Source organism: Loxodonta africana, chromosome 22, assembly GCF_030014295.1.
Source record: "Loxodonta africana isolate mLoxAfr1 chromosome 22, mLoxAfr1.hap2, whole genome shotgun sequence".
Classification (NCBI taxonomy): Eukaryota; Metazoa; Chordata; class Mammalia; order Proboscidea; family Elephantidae; genus Loxodonta; species Loxodonta africana.
Genome location: NC_087363.1, coordinates 61,146,856 through 61,160,325, shown reverse-complemented (window position 1 = coordinate 61,160,325; position 13,470 = coordinate 61,146,856). Strand labels below are relative to the sequence as shown.

Sequence of the window (13,470 nt, the reverse complement as noted above, 5' to 3'; positions counted from 1 at the left end):
ATCTGGCCTGAGCTCCACCAGTTTTCAATCCCTGGCCCACAGAATAAACATTTCAAACTAAATTGAAATAATAGTTTCTTAGCAGAGGTAGCAATTGATCCAAGCAAGTAAACAGAATTTTCCTTTATTCTTTGCTGGCAACTTCACTTCAGAGGTTCCAAACCACAGGGGTGGGGCAGGAGAGGAATAAGCATTAAAATGAAAAGATATATTTTTAAAATACCAGCTGACTACTCATCGAGATGTGCTCTAGTAAATAAAAAATAATATTTCTCAGTCCAGGAGCGGAAAACGTGAAGTTTTTAAAAAAAGCTTTCTAAGAATAAATGACTTAATAAAAAAAAAAAAAAACTTAGTATTAAGTTTTTACTTAGAATAAAATTATTAAGTATCTTTTTAAACATTCAGTGTTCTAGTTTAGCAGCATCAAAAAAAGAAAGAAAGAAAGCCCAAGATTTTTAAAAATGTGTTTCATTTTAACCTCATATTTGAAGACTTGAGGGTTTGGAGTGTATCCCATTACTCTGATGCAAGAGGGAAAAAGAAACTCAAAAAACTTTAGTTTTACCTCTGCAGAGTGAGGGTTGTAGTGTCTCATTTGAACAAAAATGTCCCTTTCCGCTGGGACTTGGCCATATGGCCACTGATGGCATCTTCTGTATTTCATTAACCCAAAGATGCACACTTTGTGACATTTCAGCAGCTCCCAGAGCAGGAGGCGTCTTAGAGGCGATGGTGTCTTAAACAGCTAGCCAGGTGTGAACATGTCACAGCCATTCGTACTGCTGTCACCTCTGACGAGCTAAGTGCCCTGTTGGTATCGCACACATGAAGATCTATTGCCACCCAAAACGTCTTTTAAGAAATGATGATGCAATGTGGTAAAATGTGGCAGGTGTATGGGCACTCTTTGTACTATCCGTAAAATAGTATAAAAAGAAAAGAAAAAAAAAGAATAAAAATGTCCTTTAAAAGCAGACTTTCACTGTGTATACAGACAGGCACCTCACAGAGCCACGGGGAGCAAATTAATATTAGTGAAGCCGGTTTTCCTCAGTGGAATGATGCATTTTCACATTTTTCTTGCAGAGCCTTTTACCGGACCAAGTAGGTGAGGTTGGGTGGCATTTCTGAACTGAGATACAGGCAAAAAGTTGCCTATCACAGGCCAAGCCAGGCACCCGAAGGCAAAAGAAATCACCAGTTCCCTGGAAGAGACGGAAGCCATTTCAAAGCAGAAGCTGACATGTAAAACAATCATTCAAAACACATGAGACAGAGTTTACTTTGCAGCATATTTTTCTTCCTTAATGAACATTAGGAAACCCTGGTAGCATAGTGGTTAAGTGCTACGGCTGCTAACCAAAGGGTCAGCAGTTCGAATCCGCCAGGTGCTCCTTGGAAACTCTATGGGGCAGTTCTGCTCTGTCCTGTGGGGTCACTATGGGTCAGAACCGACTCAACGACACTGGGTTTTTTAAAAAAGAATATTTAAAAAGAAAACATTAAAAAAAACTTAAAACTGATAGCATTTTAGAATTGATTGAAATTTGAAAAAAGTGGGGTGTTGCTTTTTTGCAATTATCATGACTTTAAAGGCTTTTGTTGAACTTAAAGCTGAAGTGTTTGTCCATGAAAATTGTAACCCCCTCCATTGGAAACTCCAGGAGATCGAGCCAGCAGCCCTGATCCCTCCCACAGTACCTGGCACCTGGGGGCACTACCTACATATTTGTTGCATTAACGGGTAAATGAATGGAATGGAATGGACTGGGGGAAGCAGATTTTCTCAGTAGAACATTCCCTCAGAAGGCAGGGACTTGGTTCAGATGATCATCTGAATTTCTTTTTCTCTTCTACTCTGAGTCCACTTGCCCCCTTTATGTAGATTTAAAAAATACTTCACTCCCTTCAGACTAATGTTTTCTGACTGTATAGCAACCAAGGCAGTTTGGATATGCTTTACCAGTGACTGGTTATAGAAGAAATGATAGAGCTAGTTTCTCTCAAAGCAACACCCTAATCTATTCCCCCAAGGAGGCCTGGCAGCCTGGGAAGAGCAGGTGCAGAAAGCCTTGGGGTTGTGCCCGTGGGCAGAAAAAGGACCCTTGCCTGACCTCACATGACCTCTGGTGTTCTCACCCTGGTTGCTGCCCGAGAAGAATCAGAGACTCTCTTAATCACAGATGGAAGTCTTCTTTGATTTAGAAAAACACAATGTTGATAATTCTGCATTACTAGGAGACAAGAATACAGGGCACACACACACACACGAATAAGTACCAATTATATTTTAGAATATAAAGTTTGTCATGGATTGAATTGTGTCCCCCCAAAATATGTGTATCAATTTGGCTAGGCCATGATTCCCAGTATTGTGTGACTGTCCACCATTTTGCCATCTGATGTGATTTTCCTATATGTTGTAAATCCTATCTCTATGAAGTTAATGAGATGGGATTAGTGGCAGTTATGTTAACAAGGCAGAACTCAGTCTATAAGATTAAATTGTGTCTTAAGCCAATCTCTTTTGAGATATAAAACAAAGAAGCGAGCAGAAAGATGGGGGCGGGGGGGCTTCATACCACCAAGAAAGAAGCACTGGGAGCATAGCACGTCCTTTGGACCCATGGTCCCTGTGCTGAGAAGCTCCTCAACCAGGGGAAGATTGATGACAAGTACCTTCCTCCAGGGCCAACAAAGAGAGAAAGGCTTCCCCTGGAGCTGGCGCCCTGAATTCAGACTTCTACCTAGTAGACTGTGAGAGAATAAACTTCTGTTTGTTGAAGCCATCCACTTGTGGTATTTCTGTTATAGCAGCACTAGATGACTAAGACAAAGCTCTTTAAAACAGAAAGAGAAAACACACAATATAGGGGAAGTCAGCACAACTTGACCAAGGCGAAGCCATAGAAGCTTCCTAGACACATCCAAACACCTTGATGGACTGAGTTACCAGGGCTGAGGGCTAAGGGCTGAGAACCATGGTCTCGGGGGACATCTAGGCCAATTGGCATAACATAGTTTGTAAAGAAAATGTTCTACGTCTGACTTTGATGAGTAGTGTCTGAAGTTTTAAAAGCTTGAGAACAACCATGTAAAATACATTTATTGGTTCCACCACATTCGGAGCAAAGGAGAAAAAAACCAAAGACACAAGGAGAATATTAGTCCAGAGGACTGATGGGCCACATCAACCAAAGCCTCTATCGGCCTGAGCCCAGAAAAGCTGGATGGTGCCCAGCTACTACCACACTGACAGGCATGATAATAGAGGGTTCCAGACAGAGCGGAAGAAAAACGTAAAACAAAATTCAAATTCCCCAAAAAAGATCAGACTTACCAGTCTGACAGAGACTGGAGGAACCCCCAAGACTAGGACTCCCTGGACACCCTGCTAATTCAGAGCTGAAGCCACTCCCGAAGTCTACCTTTTAGTCAAAGATTAGACAGATCTATAAAACAAAAAATAACACATGTGAGGAATGTGCTTCTTAGTTCAATCAAGTATATGAGACCAAATGGGCAACATCTGCCCAAAAGCAAAGACGTGAAGGCAGGAAGGGACAGGAAAACTGAATGAATGGACACAGAAAACCTGGAATGGAAAGGGGATTACAACCAATGTCACAAAAACAATTTCTGCATAAATTTTTGAATGAGAAACTAACTTGCACTGTTAACTTTCACCTAAAACACAATCAAATTAAAATATATATATATAACCAATACCCATGTACCTGCCATCAAATTTAATAAATACTAAAAACTATACTCAAACAAATTTGAAAACCTAGAAGAAATGGATGAATTCCTAGAAACACACTACCTACCTAAACTAACACAAACAGAGGTAGAACAACTAAATAGACCCATAACAAAAGAAGAGATTCAAAAGGTAATAAAAAAAAACTCCCAATAAAATAAAGCCTTAGTCTGGACAGCTTCACTGCAGAGTTCTACCAAACTTTCAGAGAAGAGTTAACACCACTACTACTAAAGGTATTCAGAGCATAGAAAAGGACGGAATACTACCAAACTCATTGTATGAAGCCACCATATCCCCGATACCAAAACCAGGTAAAGACACCACAAGAAAATTATAGACCTATATTCCTCATGAATGTAGATGCAAAAATCCTCAACAAAATTCTAGCCAATAGAATTCAACAACATATCAAAAAAAATAATTCACCATGACCAAGCGGGATTCATACCAGGTATGCAGGGATGGTTCAACATTAGAAAAACAATTAATGTAATCCACCACATAAATAGAACAAAAGACAAGAATCACATGATTTTATCAATTGATGCAGAAAAGGCATTTGACAAAGTTCAACACTCATTCATGATAAAAATTCTCAGCCAATAGGAATAGAAGAAAAATTTCTCAACATAATAAAGGGCATTTATACAAAGCCAACAGCCAACATCACCCTAAATGGAGAGAGCCTGAAAGCATTCCCAGTGAGATCGGGAACCAGACAAGGATGCCCTTTATCACCACTCTTATTCAACATTGTGCTGGAAGTCCTACCCAGAGCAATTAGGCTACATAAAGAAATAAAGGGCATCCAGACTGGCAAGGAAGAAGTAAAAGTATCTCTATTTACAGATGACATGACCTTATACACAGAAAGCCCTAAGGGATCCTCCAGAAAACTACTGAAACTAGTAGAAGAGTTCAGCAGAGTATCAAGTTACGAGATAAACACACAAAAATCAGTTGGATTCCTCTACATCAACAAAAAGAACATCAAAGAGGAAATCACCAAATCAAAGCCATTTACAGTAGCCTCCAAGAAGATAAAATACTTAGGAATAAATCTTACCAGAGATATAAAAGACTTATACAAAGAAAACTACAGTACCCTTCCGCAAGAAACCAAAAGAGACTTACATACCTTGCTCGTGGGTAGGACTTAACATGATAAAAATGTCTATTCTGCCAAAAGTGATCTATACATTTAATGCAATTCTGATCCAAATCCCAATGACATTCTTTAATGAGATGGAGAAACAAATCACCAACTTCATATGGAAGGGAAAGAGGCCCCAGATAAATAAAGCATTACTGAAAAAGAAGAACAAAGTGGAAGGCCTTACTTTACCTGATTTTAGAACCTGTTATACTGCCACAGTAGTCAAAACAACCTGGTACTGGTACAACAACAGATACATGGACCAATGGAACAGAATTGAGAATCCACACATAAATCCATCCACATATGATCAGTTGATATTTGACAAAGGCCCCAAAACAGTTAAATGGGGAAAAGACAGTCTTTTTAACAAATGGTGCTGGCATAATTGGATGTCCACCTGCAAAAAAATGAAACAAGACCCATACCTCACTCCATGCACAAAAACTAACTCAAAATGGATCAAAGACCTAAATATAAAATCTAAAATGATAAAGATCATCAAAGAAAAAATAGGGACAATGTTAGGAGCCCTAATACATGGCATAAACTGTATACAAAACATTGTAAAGAGTGTAGAAGAAAAACTAGATAACTGGGAGCTCCTAAAAATCAAACACCTATGCTCATCCAAAGACTTCACCAAAAGAGTAAGAAGACTACCTACAGACGGGGAAAAAGTTTTTAGCTATGACGTTTCTGATCAGCGCCTGATCTCTAAAATCTACATGATATTGCAAAAACTCAACTGCAAGAAGACAAATAACCCAATTAAAAAATGGGCAAAAGATACGAATAGACACTTCACTAAAGAAGACATTCAGGCAGCTAACAGACACATGAGGAAATGTTCAGGATCGTTAGCCATTAGAGAAATGCGGATCAAAACTACAATGAGATTTCATCTCACTCCAACAAGGCTGGCATTAATCCAAAAAACACAAAATAATAAAGGTTGGGGAGGCTGTGGAGAGATTGGAACACTTCTACACTGCTGGTGGGAATGTCAAATGGTACAATCACTTTGGAAATCGGTTTGGCGCTTCCTTAAAAAGCTAGAAATAGAACTACCATACGATCCAGCAACCCCACTCCTTGGAATATATCCTGGAGACATAAGAGCCTTCACACAAACAGATATATGCAACCCATGTTTATTGCAGCACTGTTTACAATAGCAAAAACATGGAAGCGACCAAGGTGCCCATCAACGGATGAATGGATAAACTGTGGTACATTCACACAATGGAATAGTACACATTGATAAAGAACAGTGAGGAATCCGTGAAACATTTCATAACATGGAAGAATCTGGAAGCCATTATGCTGGGTGAAATTAGTCAGTTGCAAAAGGACAAATATTGTATAAGACCATTTTATAAGAACTTGAGAAATAGTTTAAACTGAGAAGAAAACATTCTTTTGTGGTTACGAGAGGGGGGAGGGAGGGAGGGTGGGAGAGGGGTATTCACTAATTAGATAGTAGATAAGAACTACTTTAGGTGAATAGTACAGGGGAGGTCCACACAATTGGACTAAACCAAAAGCAAAGAATTTTCCTGAATAAACTGAATGCTTCGAAGGCGAGTGTAGCAAGGGCAGGGGTCTGGGGACCATGGTTTCAGGGGACGTCTAAGTCAATTAGCATAATAAAATCTATTAAGAAAACATTCTGCATCCCACTTTGAAGAGTGGCGTCTGGGGTCTTAAACGCTAGCAAGCAGCCATCTAAGATGCATCAATTGGTCTCAACTCACCTGGATCAAAGGAGAATGAGGAACACCAAGGACATAAGGTGATTACAAGTCCAAGAGACAGAAAGGGCCACGTGAACCAGAGACTACATCATCCTGAGACCAGAAGACCTAGATGGAGCCCGGCTACAACTGATGACTGCCCCAACAGGGAACACAACAGAGAACCCCTAAGGGAGCAGGAGAGCAGTGGGATACAGACCCCAAATTCTCATAAGACCAGACTTTATGGTCTGACTGAGACCGGAAGGACCCCAGTGGTCATGGCCCCTAGACCTTCTGTTGCCCCAGGACAGGAACCATGCCCGAAGCCAAGTCTTCAGACATGGATTGGACTGGACTGTGGGTTGGAGAGGGATGCTGGTGAGGAGTGAGCTTCTTAGATCAGGTGGACACTTGAGACTGGTTGGCATCTCCTGCCTGGAGGGGAGATGAGAGGGTGGAGGGCATTGGAAGCTGGCGAAAAGGACACAAAAAGAGAGAGTGGAGGGAGAGAGCAGTCTGTCTCATTAGGGGGAGAGTAATTGGGAGTGTGTAGCAAGGCGTACATGGATTTTTGTGTGAGAGACTGACTTGATTTGTAAACTTTCACTTAAAGCACAATAAAAATTATTTTTTAAAAATTTAATAAATACTAACTTTTTGCCAAAAAAAAAGAACAAGCTTACATGGAAATTTGTTTTAAAAGTGCTGAAACAGTTGGGAATCTCTATAATAAAATATGTTGAAAATTTTGTTAATATAATCTCTTGGCTAAATTCCTCACTAGATTTTAAAATAACAATTAATTTTCAGTAGATTCCCACCTCCAAAAATGCCATCATGGTAATAGCAGAAAAAAAAACATTTCTGCCAGTTAAATAGCAACCTAAGCAGCAAGGACTAGACCTTTTTCTCGTATCAGCAGAAACAGTGAATAATACCAAATACTAAAACTGAAATAATACTAACATACTTTAAAACTCTGTTCATTCACGGGCAAGCTAACCTGAAGTTTACCATTTGCCCACCTGCCTAACGATGAAGACCACGAACGTTACTACAGGCAGTCTCTCTCCATGTACTAAAAAGAACCAACTGCTTGTCAACCTTTTGGAAGCATTCCCACCCACTGCCATCAAGTCAATTCCATTCTGACTTATGGCGACCATATAAGACCAAGTAGAACTGCCCCATAAGGTTTCCAAGGCTGTAACCTTTATGGAAGCAGACTGCCACATCTTTCTCCCTTGAAGCAGCTGGTGGGTTCCAACCTCCAACCGCTTAGTTAGCAGCCGAGTGCTTAACCACTAGGCCACCAGGGCTCCTTTGGAAGCATTCAGTTATCTACGAATGACTGGCCTAATTACACCTTTCCCTTATTTATTCCTTACAGCGAGTTCTTCCCTCTCTCTAGTAGCTGGGATGGTGTTAACTCTGAGTATGCACTTGCAGGTGGGAGTCCCTGAGTGGCACAAAAGGCTAAGTGCTTGGCTGCTAACTGAAAGGTTAGAGGTTCGAGCTCTCTAAGAGGTACCTCAGAAGAAAGTCCTGGCAATCTGCTTTTGAAAGGTCACAGCCAGAATGGTGGATGAATAAGGCTTAGCCCTGAACTCAGAACTGGGTTTCAATGTCAGCTCTACCACTTCCTAGCTGTTTCTCCTAGACATGTTATTCAACTTCTCTAAGCCTTAGTTTTCTTTCTATAAAATGGGAGAATACAGTACATACCTTATAAAAACCCAAACCAAACCTGTTGCCATTGAGTCAATTCCGACTCATGACAACCCTATAGGACAGAGTAGAATTCCCCCTTGGGTTTCCAGGGAGCAGCTGATAGATTCAAACTGCCAACCTTTTGGTTAGCAGCCAAGCTATTCACCACTGCGCCACCAGGACTCCACATACCTTATAGGGTTGTCAGAATAATTATATGAGTTAATTCATACAACAAATCTGACCTGGAGTAAGTGCTCACTAAGTGTTAGCTATTAACATTATTTTGTCACAGAAGTTCTAAAGATGTGTCTTTCAGGATAACAAGTCATTTAGATCTGCTGGTAACTCTTGCTGGCTCAGACTAACCCAGTTAGTCACAACTATTAAGTGTCTCCTCGTGTTAAAATTAACAAGGAACAGAGTTGGGACACATTTATTCTGGTGCTCATTCACTGTTTCTCCCTTTTTCTACTTACAGGTTTAAGATAGGCAACGTTGCTGTGACGAATGTCGTTTAAGAGCTGATCTCTGGGAGTGATCTCCACCAGTGGGGGTGGCCTATTTCTTGGAACCGGTTTGAGTGTTTTGATCACATCTTTGAGGTTGGTTTTCTCGGGTGATTCTCTGGCATCTGGCCTCCAAGATTTGCGCTGGATTCGCTTCAGCTTCACCCCCTGGAAGGAGTCAGGGTCAGTCTTGTGTGGCGGAGGCTGTGATGGCTTTTTCGTTTCATTTTGTCGACTAAAGGGGACTGCTTTGGAGCTGGGAGGCCCAGGAGGAGGCTGGAAGAACTCCTGCATTCTGGGATCTGGCATTGGTCCCCCCAACATCTCCCACATCCCAGGTGGTAGCCCCAACCCATTCTCCAACATGGCTATTAATTTTCTCTGCTCCTTGAGTTGTTGCTGTTTTTGTTCTTCTTGTCTTTTCTGCCTTTGTTTATCCTGATTTCTGGTGAGCAGATTGGTTACCACCATTCTGGGACCCGGGAGCTCAAAATGATAGCCCATCTTGAGGAGAGTGTTGTTCGCCTTCAAAAGCCTGGATATTTCCATTTCAGCATGGTGGCCCAACATGTGCCTCTGATTGTGGAACCGAAGTTCTGTTAGGGTCTCATTAAACTGGAGGCATCTCATGATGGCCACGATTCCTTTTCCTGTGATGAAATTGGACTCAATGTTGAGAGTGGTAATACTCCTATTTTCACGCAACATGTTAGCCAAGGCGAAGGCTACGCTCTCATCTGCACCCACATTCGCTAAACTGAAGGTTTTGATGTGTTTGTTTTTCTTCATTGCATTGACAAAGTCCAGCAACATTTCTCTGGGGATGTTTTCAATGTTGTTTAGGTTGAGTTCCTTCACGTCAGGGTCATTTTGCCTAACGCGTCTCAAACTTCTATCCAGGTCTGTTTGGTTTCCTGAAGGCCTTGCACTTACCTTCAAAAAACTGGTATCCAGAGCTAACTTCTTAGGGTCTAATTTTGATATTTTTTTCTCACTTTTTTCTTGAACCTCTGGTCTGTCTTTCTGTTCTTCAAATGCTTTATTTGCTATCTGTTGGCAACTGCTCTCACTCTTTCTGATTTGCTCCTTTGCTCTTTTTGTTTTTTCGTCACTCTCTTCACCTTCATCTTCTCCGTCGTCTTCATCATCCTCAGCTTCTGCATCTTCTTCATTACTATCTGTTTCTTGGACAGTGTTGCTGCCCTTTGGTTCTCTTTTATTGGCAGCTATTTCTTTGATGAGCTTTTCTTTCAAAAATTGGGACACATTTTTAATACCTTTGTCTGTCTCTTCATGTTGTTCTTGTGTATTTTCCTAAAGGAGAGGTTTTTGAGGGTTAGAATAAATAGCAGTAAGGAAATATTAAAGCAATATTGACTGGATATGAAAAAACCTAAAAAATTTATTGTCAGGTTAAAAAAAAAAAAAGGCAAGCCAATAAACAGTGTGTATAGTATTCCATTTGTCTATGTGTGTGCATACGTAAATATACATAAACACACACATACAATATATAAAAGTTAACATGTGTGTAGGAAAAAGACCTGTTGGAACATTTATTGAATTATGGGTTATCTCTGAAGCAAGGAGATGACAACTAAGATAACTGTCAAGAGTGGAAGCATTTGGGGGACTTTAATTTTCTACGTGATGTAATTCTACAATGTTTGAGTTTTTTACAAAACACATGTTAATTTTGTAAGCAAATACTGTCAAAATAAAGTTTAGATAGATACATGCACGTATACAAACACATATTTTTGGCTTTTTATCTCATCCCAGATGTTAAAAGGAGACCTAATTAATTTTGTTTTCAGGATCTGTTTTGTTTTTGAAATGGTGTTCAATTCCAACAGCAGTTAAAAAAAAAAAAAAACTTTTGAAAACTTTCTAGAGCTGTCTGTCAATACATTGAAGCCTTTGTTTTGCGTATAGCTGAATAGGTATTTTTGTACTAAACAGCCCCGGGTTACAGTAATTTCCTTATTGCTCTAACTAAAATTTACATCCCTAAAATGCGTGCTAATCTACTGTAACATATACATCAGATTTTCCTCAAAACATAATATATTGGGGGGAAAATGAGAGCAGTTTGATATTTTGGAATTTACCAAAAACCTCAGCTTTCATTTTGTCTCTTCAGCTCAGTGGAAACTTCTCTGGCCACTCCAGGGACAGGTTTACCAGGCCAGTTTAATTTAAAGGGAGACACCTCAGAGACAGATCCACCTATAGATTTAAAAGGACTACGCAGAGAGATCTATAAACAACTGCTTAGTCTGAGAAGGAAAATGAGAGTCTTTTACCAAGACTGTTTATTGGATTTTTGCCCATCAGTTAGTATACTTTGCTCCACAATACATGTACGTCATAGGTGTCATTTTGGAAGTTGGTGTAGCAATTATACAGGTTCAGCCAAGTAAGAACTTGATCTTTTTGCTCAGGACCTAGTGTATGCTGGAACCGACAGCTGACAACAGTCACTATAACTACCTAAAGCATTTCTCACCTAACCCATTTCTCTCATAGCAGAAGAAAAAAAAAAAGTTAAAGTGTCCAATCTGTTTCTTTTCTGAAATTGGCTTTCAGATAGAATTGGCTTTTAACCCACTGACTTCCAACTGTAAAATGTCTGCAAATTGTACCTGGAACTCAATGCATGTTCAAACTTTCCTGACCATGAAATCTATTTACAACTTCCCTTCACAGGCTGCCTAATAGTAACGTGATATTTGTATCAGCAGGCATAACCAAAAGAGACTTTACCTAGCGAGATCTCTGTATTCTTACGTTAGATCATCTGTAAGTGGAACGTGAAAAAATGTAAGACTGATGTACAATAAGTTCATAGTTTGGGCCACAATTCTAGCTTTCAGATCTAAAAAAAAAATTCAAGATAGGAACCTAACTTGCTCTGTCAGCTTTCACCAAAAACACAATAAAATGTTATTTAAGAAAAAAATTTCAAGAAAGAACTATCTTAAAAACAGCTTAAGAGCTCTTGGTTTGGTTTCTAAATGGCATCACTGATATCCGACGTACTGTGGGAATATTAGACGTTTTTGGCTGTTTGAATTGGTTTAATTGTAGAGGGTGTGGCTGTGCTTCAGGGGTCCGTGAAACCCAAGAAATTACACATGGAATACTACGTATGTATGGATGTGTCAGAGAGAGCCGGTGACAGGCACTTGTCAGCTTCTCAAAGGACCTGTGAGCTAAAATAGAGGTAAGACAAGTGCTTCTGGGTTATAAATTAAGGAACTAAGTGCAATGGCTATAGAATATAGATTTTTCTCGCACAGAAACACCATAGAAATGTTTTAAAGAGATATTTACAAGAAATGATCAAACTTTCCCTCACAACTATATATCAAAAAGTTTATATATATATATGGCAAGAACAAAAAGGAAGAAGAAAACTTTGGAGCCTTGAGAAGCCATACCCACAACATGGACACCTGGCAGCCCTGCCACAGGCAGCCATTTCGCTGTTGTACACAAAGCCCTGATTACCTCAGAAGGCACAAAGGTGACAGGAACGCGTTCGTCTTCCAGCATGCGTCTGGATGCCTTTTGCCAATACATATAATCAACAAGAGATTTATGGTCAAAGTTTCCTGTTGGTGGCTTGTCAGTTTGATCCTTCTGGATCATTCCCACGGGCAGCCTTGGATCAGGAGCCATGACTTCCATTTCAGAGTGCAGTGCTTTAAGTTCTTCGGGGGACAAGTTGGCCAAGATCTCATCTTCGTCAATCTCCTCATCCAAGAGTTCTTCTTGGTCTGAGTTCTTGCTGTACTTTGACATTTTTTTTTTCCCCTTCTATTAGAAAAGAAGAAATAATGGAAGATGATTAAAAAAAAAAAAAAAGGCTCAAGAAGCTTCCCCAGTTAACAAGTGTCCCAGGTCAACGCTACTTTGAGATATTTTCCTCCTAAGAAGCTCAGTGGTGTTCGCTGAGCAGCTAGAAGTGACTGCAGCTAAGCTCATGCCGGGTCTATATTAAGCAGGGGTTGGCTGGATACGGTCAATTTATGGAGCTACTATGCTGTTCTCTTTTCGGCAACTTGAGTCAGCTGTGCAAATCCATCTGACATTTCAGTACAGCTGCTTCTGTTCACCAGTGAGTAACAGGCCTACAGAATCCCTGCAGGAATAAAATTAGTTCTCTTCCTATCACTCTCACATGGTCACACGCAAATGCATGCAGCCCATACACACACATACCCCAATACTACAGGGGAACCCGCTTCTTCTGATGTAAATCATTGCAGTAACTTACAATATTTCAGAAGGGAAATCCAACCAGCAACCAGAGTTCTACTGCAGGGAAAAATTCACTTGAAGGTGGAAATCAAGCTCTCAGGCTTGCCTCTGTGCTACAATGTGACTCGGGAAGCAGGTAAAACCTGTACACAGCCCAGCAGAGGGCTTGCTGTGATATTCATCTGCTCTGTAAGCTGAACTTCACAAGATGTCCTTGTTTGCATCTCGATCCTGTGAACTAACCAATGGGGACAACCAGCACTTGAATTTCCACTATGAGTGAAGACTTTAATATGTTAATTTGTTTTCTTGTTAAGTATC

At 40.3% G+C, this 13,470-nt stretch overlaps 1 protein-coding gene across 1 annotated transcript; it reads right to left on the bottom strand.

Annotated features, from left to right (window-relative positions):
- Positions 1-8,760: 8,760 nt before the first annotated feature.
- Positions 8,761-12,690, bottom strand: LMOD3 (leiomodin 3). The gene is made up of 2 exons (XM_003410000.4): positions 12,397-12,690; positions 8,761-10,197 (listed from the first exon to the last, which is right to left on the bottom strand). Exons 1-2 carry the CDS (start codon positions 12,688-12,690, stop codon positions 8,827-8,829), a joined length of 1,665 nt encoding a protein of 554 aa, XP_003410048.3. The 3' UTR covers positions 8,761-8,826.
- Positions 12,691-13,470: the final 780 nt, after the last annotated feature.

What these genes read in the sequence shown, in the direction of transcription:
- LMOD3 (XM_003410000.4), bottom strand. Translation starts at nt 12,690, where the DNA reads ATGTCAAAGTACAGCAAGAACTCAGACCAAGAAGAACTCTTGGATGAG. An exon ending in TCACCTTTGTGCCTTCTGAG is followed by an intron (nt 10,198 to 12,396) that starts GTAATCAGGGCT and finishes CCTCTCCTTTAG; the next exon opens with GAAAATACACAAGAACAACA.